General features: G+C 53.8%; 1 protein-coding gene across 2 annotated transcripts; it reads left to right on the forward strand.

Annotated features, from left to right (window-relative positions):
- Positions 1-751: 751 nt before the first annotated feature.
- On the forward strand, positions 752-11,558 carry TOB2 (transducer of ERBB2, 2). 2 transcript variants are annotated; one of them, XM_029953520.1, is made up of 3 exons: positions 752-1,073; positions 2,324-2,471; positions 9,299-11,558. In XM_029953520.1, exon 3 carries the CDS (start codon positions 9,397-9,399, stop codon positions 10,402-10,404), a length of 1,008 nt encoding a protein of 335 aa, XP_029809380.1. In that variant the 5' UTR covers positions 752-1,073; positions 2,324-2,471; positions 9,299-9,396; the 3' UTR covers positions 10,405-11,558. The 2 variants fall into 2 exon arrangements, with proteins under 2 accessions (XP_029809380.1, XP_029809379.1); XM_029953519.1 differs by lacking the exon at positions 752-1,073 and having other exon boundaries at positions 2,011-2,471.
- Positions 11,559-23,002: the final 11,444 nt, after the last annotated feature.

The following is a 23,002-nucleotide window of genomic DNA, read 5'->3' on the forward strand; positions in this document are numbered from 1 at the left end:
ACACCAGCATCCTTTGCAATGCCCCACTGCGCAAACGCACACTCTCCCCAGTGGCCCAGTGGCTCGATTCCAGGCCCCCATTCTTAATCCTAGCTATTGGAAAGGAAACCCAATCAGATACTGCCTCTCCCTGCTCCCCGACCAATCGGAAGGCTGTTGCTAACACACCCGTTATATTTTTAGCTCTTCAGTGCTCTGGAACCCTGTGGGTCGGTCGCGTCTCTGCTCGAGTGGAACACGCTAGGGGAGAGCGAGGGAGGAGAGAGGAGAGATGGGGAGGGGAGGGAGGTGGAGAGGGAGGGAAACGAAGGGGAGGAGTGGAGTGAGGCCAGGCGGAGGGGGGCGTATATGTGACGCTCTGCCACTCGCTGACGCACGAGGCAAGTAGTCCCTGGAGGTGCCCTAGGGGCTGAAGCGCACAGCGTGGGGGATGGGCGATTTCGGGCTCAGGCTCCCTCCCGCCTCCCTGTCCCCTTGGAGTTTGCCCTCCAGTCTGGCGTTTTCCTGCTGTAGTCAAGGAAAGCGGTTTTAACCCCCCAAGCTGCCTTGCTCTCTGCCCTTGCAAAGAAAAAAAAAAAAGTGATCAAGGAACAAACAAAAGCAAACTGTTCATTGCTGGAAACTTGGATTTCGCCACCCCACGTGGGTTTGGCGACTACCGTTGGTCCGGAACCGTCTCGAAAGAGAATAAAGGTCGGGGGGAGGGGAGAGAATTGGGGAATGGGCGACTGGGGAGAAGACAACGCGCAAGCTCCCAGGGGCCCCGGATCTCGCCACCTGGCAGTCCAGTCCGCCTGTGACCTCTCCTGGGCACAGGCCTCCCTACCCCCAACTCCGCGCCCCGCAGTCACAAAGTAGCCGAATGCGTGGGCCCGAGCGCGCCGGCCTGGCGCACCCCATCCAGGGCTAGGGAGCCTAGCTAGGTCTTGCAGTCTGAGGGCCCGTCGGGTGCGTGAGCCCGGCGCCCCTGACTTTGGCAGGTGCCGAACCCCGCCGGCGGACTCTCTTACTAGAAGAAACGTGGCTCTCTCTAGGGCTCCGTACCGGGGTCGCCGGGCCGAAGAAAGCAAACGGTAGGATCCGCACAGGGGCCGAGCCCCGCCCGTGGCGGGTCGGAGATGTGCTCGCGCGCCTGCGCGAAACTGGTGCTGGTCTCCGCCGGCCGCAAAGTAATTGGGGGCCAGAGGCTGCAAGTGGGGAGGTTAACGTGGCGCTAGGCATGCTCGCCTCCCCCTGCCTCCCGCTCAGTGTGCCCCGAACCCGGTTTCCTCTTCTCCCTCCCTTCGACGTTAGCGTCACCCAGTGAGGCACAAGGCGCTCGGAAGACTCGAGCCAACATGAATTAATAGAAGAGCGAAACGTTTCCAAAGCCCGCGCCGTCCCCTCAGCTCCCACTCCCGCCATGGGACAGCAATGGGACGGTGCGACAGCCGTAGGGGAGTGGTCGGACGGTTAGATGCCCAGACTCGGAGGGACTCGTCGAGGTGTTCAGGGGGAACAGGTCGGGCGACAGTCAGCGCCTGGGCAGGTGTAGGGCCCAAGCCACGGAAGTTGGGGGGAGGGGGTTATCCCTCCCCGCGACATCCATCATCCAACACGTCTGAAGTGAACAACTCGGTTTCAGTTCAGGCCACTGCTCTCCCGGAGCTCGCTGTCTACCTGGGGGAACACTGCATCCGATGAGCATGCTTTCAAAGTGCTTTGAAGCATGAAGAAAATAACTGGCACGGCGCTGTGATGGGGAGGGGAGGCGGATAGTGTTACATGCCGGCCAAAGGCAGCCTTTGCTGGCGTTTGGGGTGGGATCTGAGTGAGAAAAGGCTGGCCGCGGAACGGCAGGCAAAAGGGGGTCACGGGGAACCCCGGGTAGCTCGCGGAGCCTCGGAACTTGCGGCTCGTTGGGTTAAGCCGCCCGGCGGGACGAGAAGTAGTTCCGGCTCGGCGCCCGGCCCCGCCCCTGCAGGGCGGAGGGACGCATCACGCAGGGGTGGGGAAGCCGGATCCATGCGCAGGGTTGCTAAGGGTGAAACTTTTCATTGACTTTGCTCACTTTGGGCCGGGGCGCCGGAAGGTACGGGTCGTTGCCGGAGAGAAGTGAGTGGCTCGGGCAACGCGGGGCCAGAAGGGCAGGACCGCCCGCTGGCTAGAGCCCGGACCGTCCTCCGCCCCGCGACACCAGCCGCCCTCCGGCGAGACATCCCCGCGCCGTCGCCGCCAGCCGTCCCGCCCGCCTTCCGTCCCCCTTTGGCAGAGCCTGACCTCCAAAAAGCTGAAAGAAGTATTATTGAGAGTCATAGCCCCAAATTCCCTTACTTGCCCCCAGCTCTCAGTGAAGAAAAGGACCCATCAGCCTCCGGCCCGGCGACGCCCGGGAAGGAAGAAAGAACGACCACCGCACCGCGCCCGGGAACACCCTGGAGGGAGAAGCCACCCGGCGGCCGGACGACCGCCCCGCTGCCGCGGAGACCCGAGTGAGTGCGTGGGGGGCATGCGGGCGGGGGGGGGGACACCCCTGAGACGCCTGCCTTCACCTCGGTCCCACTCCCGCTCTTAGCTTTGCTGGACGCTGCACGTTGCTGTCGCGCCCCCACCCTGACGACTGGCCAACATTTCCCTTTCTCCGTCCACCTCCCCTGTGGAACCCCCCTCCCCTTTCTCCTGGTGCTCCTCTCCTCTCCAGGCTCGGAGTGTGGCCCCCTCCTGGGTGGGGTGCATGTCCTCCCCTCTCCGCTTCCCTCGTTCTTCATATCGTGGAGACTCGCTAGATTTTCCCCTCCCAACCCCCCAAAACAAAACTTCCACCACCATTAAATAAATCAGGAAGGAAGGGGACCCAGGCCTTGTTTTTCTGCCTCTTTTCCCGTGTGTGGGGAAGGGGGTGGTCATAATTAATAGGGTTTATTTCTGGGCCTGTGGAGCTGAGAGGTGGGAGGTGGACATCCCCTTTTGGACCGGGCAGTGGTGACTGCCCCCGGCCGCTGAACCAGAATTCACCATTTTGGCTTGAGCTCTTTATCCTCTTTAGTGTTTTAAGGGAAAACCGTGCGCGGGGGGCGGTGGGGGGTGCAGGGACTACCTTTACACCAGTACCAAGTGAGTAGATTCTGGTTGATCCTGGTGAGATGCCTGGGAGGAAGAGCCTACTTTTAAGCTCCTTCCCGTCGTGTCCAGAGGATGGACTATGCCCTTGACCAGAGAGGGGGAGGAGGGGCAGCTGGCAGGCCTTTTCCCACCCCGCAGAGGAACCAGAACCCTACACAGCAGGCTTCGGGTTGGGCCAGCGGAGGGGGTCTCTGGTGCCTGCTCAGTATCTAACCTCTTTTTTTTTCCTCCCTCCTGTCCACCCTACCCTGGGAGTTTGTCCCTCATCTTTGACTTTCCAGCAGAAAAGCACTGCTATTGCTTTCTTGGGCGCCTGCCCCCATCCCCCTCTTAAGCAGTGGGAGAAAGAAGCTTGTGTGGGAGGGAGGATTAGGGAGGTTTAACACTGTTGGGGAGCTTTGCCGAGGATCTGGTAAGTCTGGTCATAGAGCAGGCCTGGCAACGGGAGGGAACTCACAAACAATTTCAAGTATTAGAATATGTTGTTCAGGTGTCAGATGTACAGTTTTGCCTTCCCTGCCCAGGAACCTTTTCCCATTTCCCTAGCTGGGTCTAGTTACTCCGAGTTGGATTAGAAGAGGGGTGAGGCTTGGGCCTCGCTGGCTTGGGGCCTTTTGATTGTCGGCCCGGCCCCTCCCCTCAGTGTAACTGGGAATTTCTTTGGCTGAGAGTACAGGAGAACTGGGTTTAGTTCCTGCCTTTCCTGGCTCTGGGGGTGCTGGAGCTGAGCCCGCTGGGCATTAAGTGAAAAGGCTTTTTTTTTTTTTTCTCTGAATTCACCGTCCCTACAGCAACTCCAGACGGAGACCACCCAGCCCAAGGAATACAGATTAAGCGGCAGTGTTGGGGGGAGGGGGATGACCTTTATCTGTCCCAGTCCACCTCCTTCACCCAGAAAAAAAACTCATTAGATCTTTAATTCAACAGTCATGAGAGGCAGTGAAGAAAAAGAGGAAGGGGTGGGGGGGGGAGAATTCAGCCTTACTTGAGGCCAAGACGCGAATACAGCGGGCTGGTACAATACGAGGAGGAGCAGGCCTTATGGGTAGAATTTATATAAAATATATTAGGCGGTGGGCGGGGTGGGGGGGGGCGTCCGCCCGAGCGCGCATGTGCATCGGAAACTTTTCCTCGGTTCTCCAGACCTCGGGCAGCTCCCCTTACCGGGCATGCGTAATTAGCTGGCTGAACCTTCGCAAAGCACGCAGGGAAGTGTAGTGTACACAGAAAGTAGGTCACTTGTTCCAACCTGAGTGTGGGGTTTCTAAGGACTACAATTCCCAGAATACAGAGCGCGCCTTCGCTGCCAGCCTGCGTTGGAGTTCAGTGAAGTCTTCCTGGCTTGGAAGAAAGGGCCTTCTTAGTCGCAAGACTTGGACTTGCACGCTCCATGTTTGAGGGACGTGATGGAGACTCTGGGTGGGTTGTTGCGGTCAGTCGGCCCACGTTCTGGAAGCCTGTCAGCCATACCCGCTGGTCCGTGTCACTGCCTCTGGGACTGGCCGGGTGGGGCCAGGCCGTCCCACTGAGCCAGCTCTCCCCAGGGAATCTGGTTTGTGGCACCTGCAGGCCTTGTCAAAACTGAGGGCCCCTCTTTCTGACTCCTCTTTCCAGACTCTTTTGAATCTGATAGTGCTTGGGTTGTAGGACCATTCAGATGTTAGGGCTTGAGGTGCCTTGATATTTTTATAGGTTCTCGTGGTTTAGGGACCTGAGGAGTTCCGTCACCATTTTCCTTCCTTTTCCTCTTTAAAAACATAGTTGCTTTTCTTCTTAAAAATCTTCCATAGCATATTTGTCGTAAGTTCTTTTCTGGAATCTCCATTCCCACATCACTGACTGCAGCAGCCGCCTTTCTTACTCCATTATTGTACTTAAGCACTCTTCAAAACACAAGTCAGCACAAGGGATCTGAACCAGAGATTAATTTTCCTGTTGGAAATAAAAAAAATGAAGAATAAGATTCTAACTGAATGTGGACAGAATTTACTCTTACATTTTCAACTTTCTAATATATTGACAAAAAACAGATTTTGCTATTGTTAAAACTTAGCATTGGTTTTGGTTTGGATTTGGGGGGGGTGTTTGTTTGGGTTTGTTTTTACTTTTACTTTTTGCCACCCTTCTGGCCTTTTGCACCTGAGTGAGGATTGGAGAAGGTCTTCGAGTCCTTTACCTCTTAACTCAAATCTACTTCTTGTGTTGAAGAGTAGTTATTGCCAAGCTTTCTAATCTTACCAAATTTTATGAATATTTTCTATATAGGCTCTAGAATTTGTCCATACCCTTAAAAAAATGAACAAACTCATTTGATTGGTCATTCTTATCTTTAAAGACAAGACAGCATCAGTGCTTTAATCCTCTGTTCCATAAGCTTCTTGAAGTCAAAATTAGAGCCTGAGCTGATAGAGCAGAAAATCTCATTTTGGTTGTCCAGCATTTTTGAAAGGTTCCACCCCACAGCCATCTGGCCTGGCCTGTTCTCCAATTAAAGAGGCAAAGATGGCATTATGTACTTCCTTATTTGTGTGACAGCATCACTGAGGTATAAATTGGTGTACAGCTTTAGTTGCTTATGCTGCAGAAAATGGTTAGCTAGGCAGGGCTGATGACAGTGGTTCTATTGTATTTTGGGGTGGGAGGCTTATTTCTCAATGACTTTGGCCTGCATTTAAAATGCTCCCATTTTGGGGCGCCTGGGTGGCTCAGTTGGTTAAGTGTCCGACTTTGGCTCAGGTCATGATTTCATGGCTTGTGAGTTTGAGCCCCGCATCGGGCTCCGTGCCGACAGCTCAGAGCCTGGAGCCTGCCTCAGATTCTGTGTCTCCCTCTGTCCTCTCTCTCTCTGCCCCTCCCCTGCTCATGCTGTTCCTCTCTCTCTCTCCCTCCAAAATAAATAAGCAATAAAAATTTTTTTTTAATTTTTTAAAGTTTATTTTTGAGAGAGAGAGACAGAGCACTCTACTATTCGGGGGAGAGAGAGAGAGAGTCCCTCTCATGCTCATGCTATCTCTCTCTCCCTCTCTCCCAAAAATAAATAAGTAATAAAAGAAGTTTCTTAAAAAATTATTTTAAGTTTATTTTTGAGAGAGAGAGACAGAGCACTAGCAGAGGAAGGACAGAGAAAGAGGGAGAAGGAGACACAGAATCCAAAGCAGGCTCCAGGCTCTGAGCTGTCAGCACAGAGCCCGACGCGGGGCTTGAAGCTACAAGCCATGAGATCATGACCTGAGCTGAAGGTGGACAGTTAACCAACTGAGCCATCTAAGCGCCCCACCCACCCCAAATTTTAATACTCCCAATTTGGAGCGCCTTGGTGGTGTCAAGTCTTGATTTTGGCTCAGGTCGTGATCTCGTGGTTCGTGAGTTCAAGCCCCGCGGCAGACTCTGTACTGTCAGCAAAGAGATTCTCTCTCTGCCCCCCACCCCCAAATAAATAAACCAACCTAATAAATAAATAAATATTTTTAAAAGTAAAATGGTTTCATTGTGAGGCTGAACTCTTCAGGGGAGGTAACCTGGAAGGCAAGTATGGAGCAGAGTTTGAGGAAGCCCAGAGAGGTGTAGGAGCCCATTGGTCTGAGTGGTATACCAAGAGGCCATGTGGTGCTTTGGGAGAAGAGTCACATCATATTTACGTCTGTTTTACTTTTCAAAAACACTTTGAAAACATTGTCTTTAACTCCAGGCCCATTCTTGGGAACCAGTGCCAACTTCCCTTTTTAATCTCCTCCGGGTAGGACACCTCTGGTGGGCGCTGTGGCCCTTATTGGCTGCCATTCCAGAGGCTCACCTCGAATCTGGTGAAGCCAGTCCTTATCAACAGAAAAGCCTCTATCTTTACCATTTTTTTTCCCTGCTTTAAACCGAGGACTCTGGAGTTGATCTGTGCTCATGCACCTCTATTGACTCCACCATGTGTTCCTCTGCTCAGACCTGAAATGAGGGTGGGGACTAGCCCCTTGGCCAGTGTTCTGTGATGCTCCAGATTGGTCCAGTGCTGCTTCTCCCTTACTCACCCCAGAGAGCTTTGGCCTGAGGATCGAGTCCTGAAAATACCCCTGGGAGCCGTGGACCCAGCCCTGAGAATGACAAGGAAGTGACCTGGGGCAGGTGTTCAGAAAACTTAAGATCCTCAAGCGAAGAATTAGCACCTGAATATTCTTTGCCGGACCCAGAGGGATTTATGTTTATTCATCTACTTTTTAAAAAGTTTTTAATATAGACTCTTAAAATTTTTTTTAATGTTTATTTATTTTTGAGAGAGAGTGTGAGCAGGAGAAGGCGGGGAGAGAAAAGGGGACAGAACATCTGAAGTGGGTTCACACTGACACCAGCGAGCCCCACCTGGGCCTCAAACCTACTGACTGCCAGATCATGACCTGAGCCAGAGTTGGACACTCAGCCATGCAGGCGCCCCTATTAACTTACAGTTTTATTTTATTTTTTTTTAATATTTATTAATTTTTGAGAGACAGAGCACAAGCAGGGGAGGGGCAGAGAGAGGAGACACAGACTCCAAAACAGCTTCCAGGCTCTGAGCTGTCAGCATAGAGCCTGACGCAGAGCTCGAACTCACAAACCGTGAGATCATGACCTGAGCTGAAGCCGGCTGCTTAACTGACCAAGCCAGCCAGGCGCCCTCTTACTATCTTAAGTAGGCTCCAAGCCTCGCATGGAGCCCAATGCAGGGCTCAAACTCATGACCTGAGCTGAGATCAAGAGTGAGACACCACCAACTGAGCCACCCAGGCACCACCAGAAGGGATTTTCATCAAAATCTAGCTCCAGATCTATCACAGGGCAAAAGATGCCCTTAATGGATCACGGATTAGTCTTGTCTTTGTGCTGAGCTCAGCGGCACACTCTCACCCAGAGGCTCGGCCCGGAACACGTTCTGGCCCTGCTGAGCCTCGGAAGCGGTCCTTGTCAGTCTTCCCATGGCGAGCCTGGAGCTGCCTTGTGCAGACTACGACTGCTGGCTCTTGGGACTTCGCAGTCATCTTCCTGAGACGCCGGCTGGCCCAGACCTCAGAAATAAACCTTTGTGACCTCTGCGGGAGCTGGCTTCGAGAGAGTCCCAAAATAATAATCGGACTGTTTATCCTGGGCTGTCTCCTCTCCGGGGATCTCCAAACATTCGATAAATCCAATCTGATGCCAAGGACAGGTGGTCAGACAGTCCCCAGGAGACTGAGTGATGATGGGTCCCCAGCTGGGGACTGCAGGGTGATGGAAAATTTCTTCTCTTTGCTGCCATCATCACCTACACTCTAGCCAGAAGCTAGAGATTCCCTCCGGCCACACCAGTGCAGTTCTTCAGGATTTTCTGGCCTACAGGCCTTTGCCTCCCTCTCATTTCCTCTGCTTCCCTGGGTCAGCCCCCTGGTCAACGTTCCCTTGTTGGCCCGCACCTCTGGTTATGATGGGTCTTGACTTCTTCCTGGGGATCATGTTCTTGTCTCCATTCTTGGAGGCGGCCTAGATGGAAATGCACCCTTTGGTGACGCTGTGGCGTCCTTACATCAGTTCTGCAAACCCAGAGTGAGCCAGAGAGCACACACGCTCAGGGAGCCCAGGATGACAAATTGGATGTGACTGGAGTCCAAGCCCCCACTGAGAAGTTGGCAGCGCTGCTTCCTGTTCAGTGATCCGTATCCCTTTCCATTTAAGGAGAAAAACTAAGGATTTTACACATATATCTTGGCCTGTGACAGTCTGGGCGCACGACTTCACCAAGATGTTGTAGAGATAAGTGTGCAAGAGCCTCCTCTTCTCCAGCTGAATCAGGGGCTCCTTTTTTTTCTCTTTTAATAGCAGTTATAGAGTGACCTGGCCTCTCAAAATAGCAAAAGCCATAGCACTCCTTTAGAATTAGTTGAATTACTTTAGAATTTCTTTAGCATTGCTTGAAAAACAGTAGCTCATTTTATCAAGTCCTTACTAAATACCAGGTTCGGCATAAGACAGTTTACATCTTTGAGTGACTTAATCTCCACCATAATCTAACTTTACTGATAAAACCATGGCTCAGAAAAAAGCTCTCAATTAAACTGGTCACTGGAGGAGCAGAACCGGGACCCTGAATATACGGGACCCAAAGCTGGTGCTTTTCTGTCCTTTGCCATCGAACCCCCTACCCCTTGGGCTTTCTGCATAATCTGCTCACACGATGCCCTTCGTTCTCCTTTTTCAGAGCTCTCCGGAGCCCAAGGCTGCCCGTCTCGCGTCACCTGCCACTGCCCTTGGCTTGTACTCTTGCATCTGAGCTGATTCGCCACCTGGGAGAGGACCATGCAGCTGGAGATCAAAGTGGCCCTGAACTTTATCATCTCCTACTTGTACAACAAGCTGCCCCGGCGCCGGGCAGACCTGTTTGGGGAGGAGCTTGAGCGGCTCCTGAAGAAGAAGTACGAAGGCCACTGGTACCCTGACAGGCCGCTGAAGGGCTCCGGCTTCCGCTGTGTTCACATCGGGGAGACCGTGGACCCCGTGGTGGAGCTGGCCGCCAAGCGGAGCGGCCTGGCAGTGGAGGACGTGCGGGCCAACGTGCCCGAAGAACTGAGCGTCTGGATTGACCCCTTTGAGGTGTCCTACCAGATCGGCGAGAAGGGGGCCGTGAAAGTGCTGTACCTGGATGACAGCGAGGGCTGCGCTGCACCAGAGCTGGACAAGGAGTTCAAGAGCAGCTTCAACCCTGACGCCCAGGTCTTTGTGCCCATCGGCAGCCAGGACAGCTCCCTGTCCAACTCCCCGTCGCCATCCTTCGGCCAGTCACCCAGCCCCACCTTCACCCCCCGCTCCGCCCAGCCCATCACCTTCACCACCGCCTCCTTCGCTGCCACCAAGTTTGGCTCCACCAAGATGAAGAAGGGGGGTGCGGCAGCAAGTGGCGGGGGCGTGGCGGGCGGCGCAAGTGGCCCGCAGCCTCCCCAGCAGCAGCCCCGCATGGCCCGCTCTCCCACCAACAACCTGCTGAAGCACAAGAGCCTCTCTCTGTCTCTGCACTCACTGAACTTCATCGCGGCCACCCCGGCCCCTCAGTCCCAGCTCTCCCCCAATGCCAAGGAGTTCGTGTACAACGGCGGGGGCTCTCCCGGCCTCTTCTTTGACGGGGCCGACGGCGGGGGCAGTGGGGCCGGCACGTGCAACAGCAGTGGCTTCGACGTGGCCCAGGTGTTTGGAGGCGGCGCCAACAGCCTCTTCCTGGAGAAGACGCCCTTCGTGGAAGGCCTCAGCTACAACCTGAGCGCCATGCAGTACCCCAGCCAGCCCTTCCAGCCCGTCGTGCTGGCCAACTGACCGCCCCCGCCGCGGGGCCGGGAGCGCCCAAGACCACAGAAAAGAGAAAGGAAAAGAAAGGCCAAAAAAAAGAGGAAAAGAAAAATACACAAAAAGATTTCCAGTCTTCTCACTCTGGCTTCTCAAAAAAAGATCAGGTCCAGGCATGGAGTGGGAGGGGGCTCCTGAAGCACCCAGCCAGTTTCACGCAGCCCCCTGCTGCTTTCCTGCAGCCTCTGATTTATTTGATTGGTTTGGGTTTTTTTTTTTTTCTTTCTTTTTTTTTTCTTTTTTTTTACGTGTAGTTTTCTATATAACATCTTTAATTAGTGGCTTCCTGTGCTAAGAATGGTCCAGATGTGAATTGCTGCTCCCTGCTCCCTCCCTCTCTCCCTCCCTCATGCTGTTGAGGACTGGCGTGTCCTCGCTCACAGGGAAGGGAGAGCCGCAGCTGGGGCCTGACCCTGCCCAGAGCAGGGAGAGGCTGCCTTGTGTCACTGCCTCTGTCACCCAGCTGTCCTTTTACTCAAAGCCATCCAACCTCAGAGGGCCTTCTTGGGCCCTGCCACCCAAATAGGTCTGACCCCAGCCCTCACCCCCTCCCCCAGGCCTGAGACACGGGGAGCTGCTGACTGGCTACTTGATGCCCTCCCACTAGGGCTGATGTCCGTGACTCCAGGGAGGTTAGCACTCTGTCTGGTGGAACTGCTGTCATCTCTGTCCTGTGGCCCCACGCCACCATCCCCACCCAGCCCAGCCTATCATCGTGGCCCTGGACACCCAGCCGGTGACACATGTGGCTTTTCATGCAGCCCCTTCTTCCCCGGGGCCTGAGGTTGTGGGTCAGGAGGTGTGTGCGTGTGTGTGCGTGGTTTGCTGTCCTGTTCGAAAGGATTCCAAGCCATGTGAACACCCCCCACCCCACCCCACCCCCGGACATAGTTCCAGGTTGCAGCAAGTGCTTATTTACGTAGGAGGTTGGGGAATGGGCCAGGCGGGTGGGGGGTCAGTTCTTTTGTAGGGTGGGTCACACGGTGTGGGGAGCCTGCAGCTGAGCCTAAGACACTCCCAGGGGAAAATCCTGCAGAAGGAACCGGTTTCCAGACTGCGGAGGGATCTGCACTTTTGTTTTTGACCAAAAAAAAAGAAAGAAAAAAAAAAGGGTTAGCTGTGAGGGGCTGAGGGAATACCAGCCCCTAATGCCTAAGAGAAGACCCTGGACTCAGATCCTCCTATTTGGTGACCTTAACCCAGGGTGGGAGCTGCTCACGTGGGCACCGGGGTGGGGTGGGGTGGGGGGTTCGGTCAGTGCCTAGAGTGGGCAGTCCTGAGCCTTGAATTGAGACTTCTTAGTCTTGGTTGTAGATGTTATTTTAGTGTGTTTCTGCCCCTGCCTGCATGACATGAGAGCTTGGTACCTCTTGCCGTCCCCTCACTGCCTACCCAGTCCCACTTGGCCTTGATGCTGCGGGGAGTGGCCTCCCGGGCAGGCATTTGACTGTGGCAGGCGGGGCGTGTGGCTTGTAGGAGAGCGCTGGCCTGAGCCCAGCGAGCCAGCTTTCACCTGGCGGGCCACACGGCAGCAGGGCCCCCGTCACCAAGAAGTACCAAAGCCCTTGGCACCCCACCCCACCCCCGCCTCCTCAGTGACCCCCACGTGGGCCACCGCTGCGGCAGTGGGTCCAGCCCAGACAGACACTGCCAGCCTCCCCTCCCTCCAGTGGGCACCAGCTCTACCTCCCCCAGCGGGGCAATGCCCTGGCTCCTCAGCCCGGTAGCCTCTGTCCCCTGCACTTCTCAGGGGCCAGCCCCGTCCGGGCTGCCCTCTCCCTAGCCCTCCGCTCCCGCACAGGTGACAGACCCAGGCAGATCCCTGCTCTCCAGGAAAGGTTGGATGCTGCCTTATTTATGCCCTCTTCCAGCCCCCCCCCCCCAACTAGGCTTGTGTCTCACCACATCTAGGGAGGGGGAGGCCAGCCCCTTAGTGTCTTTTGAAATACGAAGAAAAATGTTTGTTCAGGAGCACAGCTCCAGTGCTGGGCTCTTGGGCCTGGTTCAGTCTGTCTCGTCTCAGATCTAGGCATTTTTGCTTCAATTTTATTTTTTTTAAGGAAACAAAAACAAAACTCTGCACTAATTTCCCTGGTTTCGTAGGAAAACTTTTTTTTTATTTTTTACATTTTTTGGTGTCCGTTTGTATTGAATAATTTGCTACATTTGTAAAATGTAAGAGGTATATATAATATATGTATATTTCTAACGTAAAAAACGTAATTTTTTCTTTTCAAGATTTTTTCTTAAGAGGAGAGAAACAGATATTTTTTCAGGAAAAACAAACTTTAAAATAAAAAAAGAGGAGAATGAAACCTATTTCTCCCCTTTCCCCATTCTCTCTCTGTCTGTCCCTCTTTCCCAGGAATAAATCAAAAGGTGGATTGTCTTGTAAAGAATGTAAACTCCTAGTCCAGAATGATGTATTTTCTCAATGCAGTGAGCTATAGATTCTCTAGTTTGACCCCTAGGGGTGGGAAAGGGGGCGCTGAGGCAGCCTGAAGAGGAGCTTGGGGGAGCAGGGTAATGAACTCGTTTTCTTTAGTGAAGGAGGAATACAATCAAGTGTTTTGTATTCAGAATGTTGTGCAATATTTTGGAATGGGACATTGGTGTGCTTAGAGATTTAGTTTAAAAACAAAACAAAAAGATTGATCAAATCTGTACAGTTTATATTGTTCCAGATTTTTTTAAGTTTGTATTAAAAGCATGGTATATAATAGCCCCCTGCTTGCTCTGGCTGGTTTTATTCGGCCCCTTGAGGGTGGAGAACGTGGGGGCGACCCAGCGTCTGTTGGCTTCAAGAGACGGTTGGTCCTCCTCATCTGATCCCTTGGGGGGGGGGCATGTGCCACAGGCCCCTTTTGCCCACCTGTCCCATCAACCCAGGACACGGAGTCCCCGCTTCCCGGGGTTCTTTTCCACACTGGAAATCGGCCCTCCGAGGCCGGGAACTTCCCCGGGCCCCCTCTGCTGATAGGCTGCGGAGCCCGTACTGGCAACAGAGCCTCGAGAACAGGAGAACTTCATGGGTTTTTAAGAATGGCCCGTTCCTCGGAGGCTGAGGGCGGGAGCGGCCTCCAGCCTGTTCTCGGTCTAGTATTTGTCAACCTCAGACCTCAGACGCCTAGACCCTCAGAGGCGGGAACGGATAAGAGCCACCTAAGTGAGGTTCTGTCCAAAAAACCTGGTTCTTGGGTTCCCGGCCCTTCTCTTGGCTGGGCAGTTCCGGAGCCTGGGGCTGGGGAAGAGCTCGGCCACTGCCCCTCCACCCCCACGGGCCGGCCTGCAAAATGCTACTTCCTTTGTGTACCTTCTCCCTGGCAGTGGCCCCCAGGTTGAAGAGGGCAGCCAGGGACTCCATGAATCTTCTTTGACCCTTACAGCAACCTGGGGCAGAGGTGTTACCTCCACAGCACAACTGAGAACAGGGCTTTGAGGTGGACTACCTGCTCCATTCACAAGACTTGTAAAATGGGGAGCTGGGACACTGTGACATTTTCATGTAGAGTTGTGGGAACTGCTATAGAAGGGTGACAGTGGTAGAGGGGACAGGAGGGCTGGCCTTGCCACCTCCAGGCTGGGACCGGGGGCAGGCAGTTCTGGGGCGTCAGTGGGATGGGGGCCCCCGCCGGTGCCCTGCTTCCCAAACAGGTCAGCACGGATCCCTCCCCACCCAGTGTGGAAACAAGGCCTAGAAGCTCTCGGGCCAGACCTCGAACCTCTGCACAGGGCCCCAGGAGCTCTTGATGTGTGGCTCCTCCGTGGACCGCTTTTCTATGGAGCCTATTGGGCAGAGGGAAGCCCCTGTTCAGGATGCCCAGGCCTTTGCCTGCCAGAGGTCCCGTCCCAGGGGTCCCGCTTTCCTCTGTCCTGCCAGGGAGAGGCCCAGCCTGTCCCTCTGACCCTACGTACAGGCTACCCCCCCACCTGTGGGCCCCAGGGCCACCCTTGCACGCTCATTTCTATTTATGCTACTATAAAGCATCTAGCACAGGTCCTGCCATAGCAGGTGCCCAGAGTCCCCCATTCCCATTCCCTGCGCGTGTGTCAGAGCTGATAGGCTGGAGAGATCCCCAGTTCAGTGCCGAGACTGCCCTCCAGGACACCCTTCTAGCCGAGAGAATGGTAATTGCAGATTCCTACAAACCCCCAAATTCTCCACAGCACAGGCAAAGAAAGGATTTCTTCACACATTCATGCCTTCACTTATTCACTAGATGCTCACTGGCTCTCGAGCAGTGGAGTGGGGTGTAAAGGGCTGTCTGGGGGGTCCCTGCTCTACCGCTGAGGAAGAAAAAGCTTTCATTCTGGTAGACTCAGCTCTTGGGAAAGAAGGCTCATTTACTCTCTTGACAAACCCTCCATGAACGCCCACCTTCCGGCCCGGGAGCACAGATGAGACAGCAGTTACAGGACAGGTGTGCCCCGGGGGTGCTGGGAGCTGAGGGGTCAGGAGGCGAAGGAAGCACAAGTTGGCCAGGAAGGAGGAAAGCACAGCCAGTCCCCGCCGCAGGGAACCATCCGGGCAGAGTCACCTCTACTCAGGGGACGCAGGCTCCGGTCCCGCCTATGCTGCTCCCTCCAGCAAAACCACTTCACCTACTCTGGCTCCTCAGGCCCCTTGCTTCTAAAAAAATTTTTTTTAATATTTATTTATTTTGAGAGACAGCGTGAACAGGAGAGGGGCAGAGAGAGAAAGAATCCAAAGCAGGCTCCAGGCTCCAAGCTAGTGGTCAGCACAGAGCCTGATGCGGGGCTCGAACCCACAAACCGTGAAATCATGATCTGAGCCGAAGTTGGACGCTCAACCGACTGAGCCACCCAGGCGCCCCAGTCCCCTCGCTTCTAAAATGGGGATAATAATCGTACTACCAGTGGAAATTAGATGAAGTAGTGAATGGAAAATGCTAAGCACAGCGGCTGGCCCCGAGTAAATGGCAGAGTAAGAGGCAAGTGTCCCTTTCTCCATCAGGGCCATTACTGTCCATCCTCAAACATGGCCAGTCGGTCCAGTCCCGGAGGCTTCCCTGCATCAGCAAACAGGCCGAAACCCAACCCCGCCAGCAGCAGGACCCGGCAGCTGGGGCACAAAAGGAAGCTCTATCCTTGGAGCAGAGGCTAGGCCGGCCTTTGCTCTGCCCTCTGCCAAGGTGGGAGGCTGCCTGTCCCCCAGCAATGTCCCCCTCCCCCATACTATAAAGTATGCTGACCGCCCCCATCCTCTCCGGAGGCCTGGCCTTCAGCCTTGGGCTGCAATGGGCCCTTGACCTGCATCCCAAAACCTTCTGGGAGTTTCTCTCTGGAGAACAGATGGGTGGGTGGGTGTGAGTCATGGCGGCAGCAGAACTCTGCTCCGTTGGTCACTGCCTGCCTGAGTCAGTGCCTGCCCGCATGCCAAGGGGATGCCGCCATCTTGTCCTCGCCACTGCCACCTCCACGAGTGAGTCAGGGGCAGAGGGGCACACTCTCCCATACCTCCTCCCGCTGCGACTGGCCAGTCTGGCCAAGTCTTGCCTGGGCAGGGCCTAAGGACTGGCTGGAACCAGCCAGGAAGGCTCCAAGCCCCTGGGCAATAGCAGCAAACTACTGATCCACTGGTTTTTAATTTGGGGAATTTCATGGCCAGCCAGAGGAGTGGGCTTTTGGACCTCACAGCTGCTAACTTTCTGTTTAGCCTTGAACACCTCTCTTCTGTCTTGACAGGTGTCCCACTTGTCCAATAAGGGATGGCAAGGCTAGCCCCTGGCCACCTAGGCCATTGGAGCTGGTCCCTGGGCCAACACCTCTTCTTCCTGCCTCTGTGGCTCCCAACACTTGAGGAGGGCCCTGTGCTGTAGCACCTTTCCCAGGGGGCAAGGGACACTAAGGGGCCGAGTCCTGGGCAGGACCACAGGGCTACTGGCTGAGACCCACACCCCGCCCCCAGCGTGAAGCCGTGAAGACAGCACTGCTGCGCAGTGGCAGGGCTGAGTCAAGAGAAGGGCTGTGGAGCAGAGGCCTGGCCCGGCCACCCAAACGGCTGGGTCCTCTGGTGAGCCCACCCTTGATTAGCTCTACTCAACATCCAGTATTCACCCCACACCGTGGGGCCTCCGAAAGTTCCAGGCATGAGGAAAGTACGGGCAAACAGCAGAAGAAAATCCCTGCTCTTCTAAAGATGATGTTCTACTAACCACAAATGGGAAAATGTCAGACAGCAAGGATGTGACATTAAGAGAGTCACAACCAGTGGCGGTAGCTAGGGACCAGGTGGCTCCTCTAGCTTGTCAGCGGAAGAGGGGGTCTTCGCAGGGGCGGGGGGCGCTCAGCTTACAATGTGAGCGACAAGAGAAGCAGCAGAGGGAGCAGAGACTTCCAAGGGCGAGGCGGGAGCGAGCGTGGTCGGTGTGCTTGCGGAGTGGAGGGCGGCAGTAAACAAGGCCAGGCCAGACAAGTCGTCAGGGCCCCGTCAGCGGCCCTGCGGTCCAGATGGGGAGTTGGGATTTTATCTTAAATGTCAGATTTACGTCTCTCACCCCATCTGTAGCTGGCGGCACAGAGAGAGAGGCACTGCTGTCTCACACAGTCAGTGAAACCTCCCGGAGCCCCTCCTCCGTGCCAGGCCCTGAGCTGGACGAAAGGCCCGGCGTGTGGGCCCGCCAGACAGTATGGATACGTCTGGTGGTGGCAGACAGACCCAGGTCATTATGACTTCAACACCTTGACCGGGTCCACGGCACAAGGAAGCACAGGGAGCCCCAAGTGCCCAGAGGGGGCTGCGACCCAGACCGGGAAGGCTCTTCAGAGGGTGACAGAAGCTAGTGGGTAAGAGGTCAAGGCACAGAACACAGGCCAAGTGCTCCAGGGGGGCCAGTAAGATGACACCCAGACAAACTGCTGGGGGGCTCCGGGCGGTCGGCGGGGAGGCGAGGAGAGAAACAAGACTCAGGAGTAGATGGGTGACAGGTGAAGCCGTGGGCACAGCAAACGAAGATGACACATTCAAGAAGCCACAGGGAGGGGTGCCTGGGTGGCTCAGGCAGTTAAGTTTCTGATTTCCGCTCAGGTCATGATTTCTCAGTTTCAAGGTTCAAGCCCCCTGTCAGGCTCTGAGCTGTTAGCACAGAGCCTGAAACCTGCTTCAGATACTGTGTATCTCTCTCTCTGCTCCTCCCCTGCTCTCTCTTAAAAAAAAAAAAAAAAAAAAAAAAAAAGCCAGAGATATCCCAAAGGCAGAAATATAAAACTAAAACTAAAGGCCTTTAGAACAGAAGAGAAAATTTTGTGATTTTGAGTTAGAGTTCTTAGATATGACTCCTGAAAAGTGATCCATAAAAGAAAAATACTGATAAATCGAACTTTACTAAAAAAAAATAAATTAAATTAAATAAAAAGACAAGTCTCAGACTGGGAGGAAATATTTGCAAATTATATGTATCTGATAAAAGTGTTTTAGGGAAGTCAATTATATCTCAAAAAATAAAACAACAAAAAAACCTCAAGTATAAGAAAACAAAAACGGGTTCCTAGCTGGCTTTGTTGGAACAGCATCTGACTCTTGATCTCAGGGTCAGGAGTTTGAGACCACATTGGGTGTAGAGACTACTTTTTTCCCCCAAATGTTTACTTTTGAGAGATGGGGGGAGGGGCAGAGAGCAAGGGAGACAGAAGATCTGAAGTAGCCTCTAGCACTGACAGCAGAGAGCTCAGTGTGGGGCTTGAACCTACAAACCATGAGATCATGACCTAAGCCAAAGTCTGCCACCTAACAGACTGAGTCACCCAGGCACCCAAAGTGTAGCTATTACTTAAGAAAACAATTAAATTAGGTTAAAATTTTTTAATTTAAAAATAAAAAATAAAAACAACCTAGTACAAAATTGGGCAAAAGATCTGAACGGACACTTCCCAAAGAAGATGTATAAACAGGGGCGCCTGGGTGGCTCAGTCGGTTGAGCCTCCGACTTCGGCTCAGGTCAGATCTCACGTTCGTGGGTTCAGGCCCTGCGTCAGGCTCTGTGCTGACAGCTAGCTCAGAGCCTGGAGCCTGCTTCCGGTTCTGTCTCCTTCTCTCTCTGCCCCTCCCCCTCTCATGCTCTGTCTCTCTCTGTATCAAAAATAAATAAAACGTCAAAAAAATTTTTTAAACAGATGTATAAATGGTGAATAAGCACGAGAAGTTGTTGAACATCACCAGTCATTACAAAAATGCAAACGAGAGCCACAGTAAACACATCTGTTAAAGCAGCTAAAATTTAAAAGACGGACAATAGCAAGTGTCAGTGAAGATGTGGAGGAAGTCGTTACTTGCACACACTGCTGCTGGGAATGTAAAATGGCACAACCCCTTTAAATAATAATTTGAGTCTCTTTAGAAGTTAAACACATTTCTACAATGGAATCCAGCCATCGCAGTCCTATTTACCGATAAGAAAAGGGGATGGATGTCGGGACGAGCACCTGTACACCAGTGCTCAGCTCTATGTGTTAGCCCCAGACTGCATTCCAGGGGCGAATGCAGAACAAACTCCAGTACATCGCACTATGTAATACTCCAAACAATAAAAAGAAATGAACTTTTTTAGAAGTTTTTATTTATTTTTGAGAGAGGCAGAGACAGCGTGAGTGGGGTAGGGGCAGACAGAGAGGTAGAGAGAGAATCCCAAGCAGGCTCTGCGCACGGGCACAGAGACCAAGGCGGGGCTCAAACTCACAAAACCACGAGATCATGACCTGAGCCAAAACCAGGAGTCAACGGACTGAGCCACCCAGGCACCCCAAGTAATGAACTTCTGACGCATGCAACAACATGAATGAATCTCAAACTATTAAGATGGGTGAAAGTCAGATCAAAAAAAGAAGCCCACATATTGTTTGAGTCCATTTACAGAAAATTCTAGAAAATGCAAACTAATCATGTAGCAACAGAAAGCAGATTCGTGGATGCTGGGACAGGAGAAGGGGAGGGAGACAGGAGAAAGGGATTAAAATCGAGGACAAGGAAACTCTTGGAGGTGACAGGATATATTCATTACCTTGCTTCTGGTGACTAAAAGGCACAGCCAGTATTTAACTGTTTGTTCCACAAACATATATTGACCTACTATGTGCAAAACCCTGTGTTCTTGGCACTGGAGAAGCAGCAGGGACAATACAGTCTCTGCCCTCACCAGGCTCATGTTCTGATGGGCAAGACCAACAATGAACCTGATAAACAAATGGAAGCCATGTAGAGAAATATCCCATGTAGGGAAACAGAACGGGGGACAGGCAGGAACACTGGGCCGGGGAGTGAGATGGGGGGCCCTGAGCAGGCAGCAGTTAAACTGCCTGGAGGGGCCTCTCTTGTGCGCCCCTGCCCCTCCCAGGGGCGGCTGCCCTCCAGCCCCTTCCTCTCCACACGGCGCAGCCTCAGCTGCTTCTGTGGCTTTGCCAGATTCCAGGCCTCTCTCAGCTGCTCAGAGCCCTTACCCGTAACGTGTGGAAACAGGGTTGAGCGCCCCCACGGTCCGTGCCCTGCCCACGGGGCCCTCTTGCCTCGGCCCAGCTGGATTTGGGAACAGGCCGAGCAGAAATGCCAATGGCAGGAAAACGGGTTTCCCAGGAGCCCAGCTAGCTTCTCCTGCTAGACACTTTAGAGGCTCACCCCTCTGGGTTTAGGGGCGCCTTTTTGGAGAGAGGACACGGGTTGCAACAGGGGGGCACCCTTCTGAAGCAGGGCTCATGGAGTGGCAGGAGGAGGTGAGGCACTGTCCTGGCCTCCGAGGGGACGGCTCTAGCCTCCTGCTTCTGCCAGGGCGGGGGACAGGCCACGCTGGCCTGAGGCCCAGAGGGGCAGGGCGGGAGGTCATCAGCTACCGGTTGGGGGGGGCCCTGCTTGGCTCTCTCTCTGGACACAATGTCCTGGACAGCTCCACAACTTGGCTGGCCGACAGGGAACAGTAGCTGGCAGAGGGTACGGGCAGCCGGCCGACTGGGGGTGGGGAACAGCCTGGCCCGAGCACGGGGCTTCTTCAGCCAACCTGACCCGCCACCCTGGGCAAGGAGAGGACCAGCCTGTCTGTGAGAAGGACGAGGGGGCCTGGCGCCCCGTGGAGGACCCCAGCCATCCTTCCCTACCGCGTGCCTTAGTTTCCCCATGCCACTCCCGGCTGCCATCACTTGAGCTAAGTCCTACCTAAGCATGGAACCCTGCAAATGCTGGCCGTGCCGTGACCTTAGGCAGTTACCACCTCTGTGAGACTCAGATTTTCACCTGAAAAATGGCACTTACTTTTTTTTAATGTTTTTTATTTATTTTTGAGAGATGGAGAGAGACAGCAAGAGCAGGGGAGGGTCAAAGAGAGAGGGAGGTACAGAATCTGAAGCAGACTCCAGCCTCTGAGCTAGCCGTCAGCTAGCCGTCAGCACCGAGCCCGACGCGGGACTCAAACTCATGAACCCTGAGATCATGACCTGAGCCGAAGTCTGACACTCAACCGACTGAGCCACCCAGGCGCCCCGGCACCTACTTCTTTGGGCTGGAATGCAGCGGGAGCATTCAGGATGGTTACCCTCATGCCTCATGGAAGCAGCACTTGATGGACCAGCTGCGCTATAATTACTATAATTAATAAGCTACCATAACAACCTTTATGCACTGAAGGCGTCCTGTGTGTCAAGAACTTTACCTCCATTTCTCTGAAACCCCTGCAGCAACGCTGAAGCCAGGTTTTGTCACCCTCGTTTTATTTTAGTTTTTACTCTTTAAATGTTTATCTATTTTTAAAAATTTTTTTTAATGTTTTATTTATTTTTGATACAGAGAGAGACAGAGCATGAGAAGGGGAGGGACAGAGAGAGAAGGAGACACAGAACTGAAAACAGGCTCCAGGCTCTGAGCTAGCTGTCAGCACAGAGCCTGACGCGGGGCTCGAACCCACAAACGTGAGATCAGACCTGAGCCGAAGATGGAGGCTTAACCGACTGAGCCACCCAGGCGCCCCTATCTATTTTTTTAAATTTTTTAATGTTTTATTTAGTTTTGAGACAGAGAGAGACAGAGGATGAGAGGGGGAGGGGCAGAGTGGGGGAGACACACAATCAGAAGCAGGCTCCAGGCTGAGCTGTTAGCACAGAGCCCGATGCGGGGCTCAAACCCACGAACGTGAGATCATGACCTGAGCCGAAGTCGGAGGTTTAACTGACTGAGCCACCCAGGCGCCCCAATGTTTATCTATTTTTGAGAGAGAGTGCAAGCCGGGAAAGGGCAGAGAGAGAGGGAGATACAGAATCCAAAGCAGGCTCTCAGCACAGAGCCCCAATGCAGGGCTCGAACTCACGAACCAGGAGATCATGACCTGAGCTGAAGTCAGATGCTTAACCAACTGAGCCACCCAGGCACCCCTATCACCCTCATTTTATACGTGAAGAAACTGAGCTTTAAGAAGCAAAGGAACACAGCTGATATTAGGAGCAAGTGGCTCCCCACCCTTGTTAGGTAAAAGGTCAGAGCCCAATGAGTAAACCAGTGCGGAAGCTGAAGCAGGGAGGGCCTGAGGGGGTCCTAGGAACTCAGCAGCTGAATCCAGAGACCGTGCTCACTTCCCAAGAGACACTCCTGGCAGAGTCCAACCTGCATCCAGGGATCCGAGCCACAGTGCCCGGCAGAGGCTGATGGACAGTTGTGGGGAGGGATTTGTTCATTCATTAGGAAATACTGATAGAGGGAAATTCAGTCCAGATCGGACTGCCAGACTTTAGACTCAGACACCATAACCTGTGAGGTGTGTGTCCTGGAGGTATGGTGACTCTCAGTGTTCCCAGTGAAAGCGCTGTGTCCCAGGAAACCCCTCAGTGCAGAGGAAACCAGGACAATTGGGTCACCCTACCTGGAAGAGTTACTCCACCTCCTGGTTTCCTCAAGTGTAAAAGGACACCAATTCTCACCTGTTGGGAGGTAAAATGAGCATAAAGCCGTGGGCTCACAATCCAGGTGGGAGGGGAAGGAGGTGGGTGTGATCATCCCCGTTTTGCAGATGAAGGGACTGAGGCCCCCACTGAAGCCAAGCAGCACACAGAAGGCCTGGGCAGATACTTCTCTTGTCCCAGAGTCTGACCTTAGAAGGTATCAGACAAAGTCCCCTGTGCTGCACCGCCCTCCAGGACTGGCCCTGCCTGCAGTTGTGGCCCAAGCCAGAGAGCAGGCATGGACCATGTGTTCCCCGGGGCAAAGGCCAAAGTCCATGGGGAGCCGGCTGGCCCAGTGGGGCACTGTGTAGCAGCCCAAGGCGAGGTTCAGGTCCTGCACTGAGCCAGGTCTTGGAAGGGGATTAGGGGAGGATTGGGACAGTTAGTTCCCTTGCTAAGTACTCAGCAGGTGCTGAACACGCCTCCGTCCTCCCCTACAACGCTAGAAGGAGGGCCCATGTGCAGCCTCAATTCATAGGTGGGGATACTGAGGCTCTAAGAGGTGAAGGCTACCCAAGGTGACCCAGGGGTAGGGGGAGAAAACAGTCACCATTGGGTACCTCTGCCTGACTTCAGAATTCAAGATACATTGTGGTCCAGGCACAGTGGCGTGAGGGGAGCGGCTGTGGAAGGCTCC

The sequence above is a fragment of the Suricata suricatta genome, chromosome 10 (genome assembly GCF_006229205.1).
Source record: "Suricata suricatta isolate VVHF042 chromosome 10, meerkat_22Aug2017_6uvM2_HiC, whole genome shotgun sequence".
NCBI lineage: Eukaryota > Metazoa > Chordata > Mammalia > Carnivora > Herpestidae > Suricata > Suricata suricatta.

Bases quoted from the DNA above. Each gene is read 5' to 3' on its own strand.
- TOB2 (XM_029953520.1), top strand. From the start codon at position 9,397: ATGCAGCTGGAGATCAAAGTGGCCCTGAACTTTATCATCTCCTACTTG.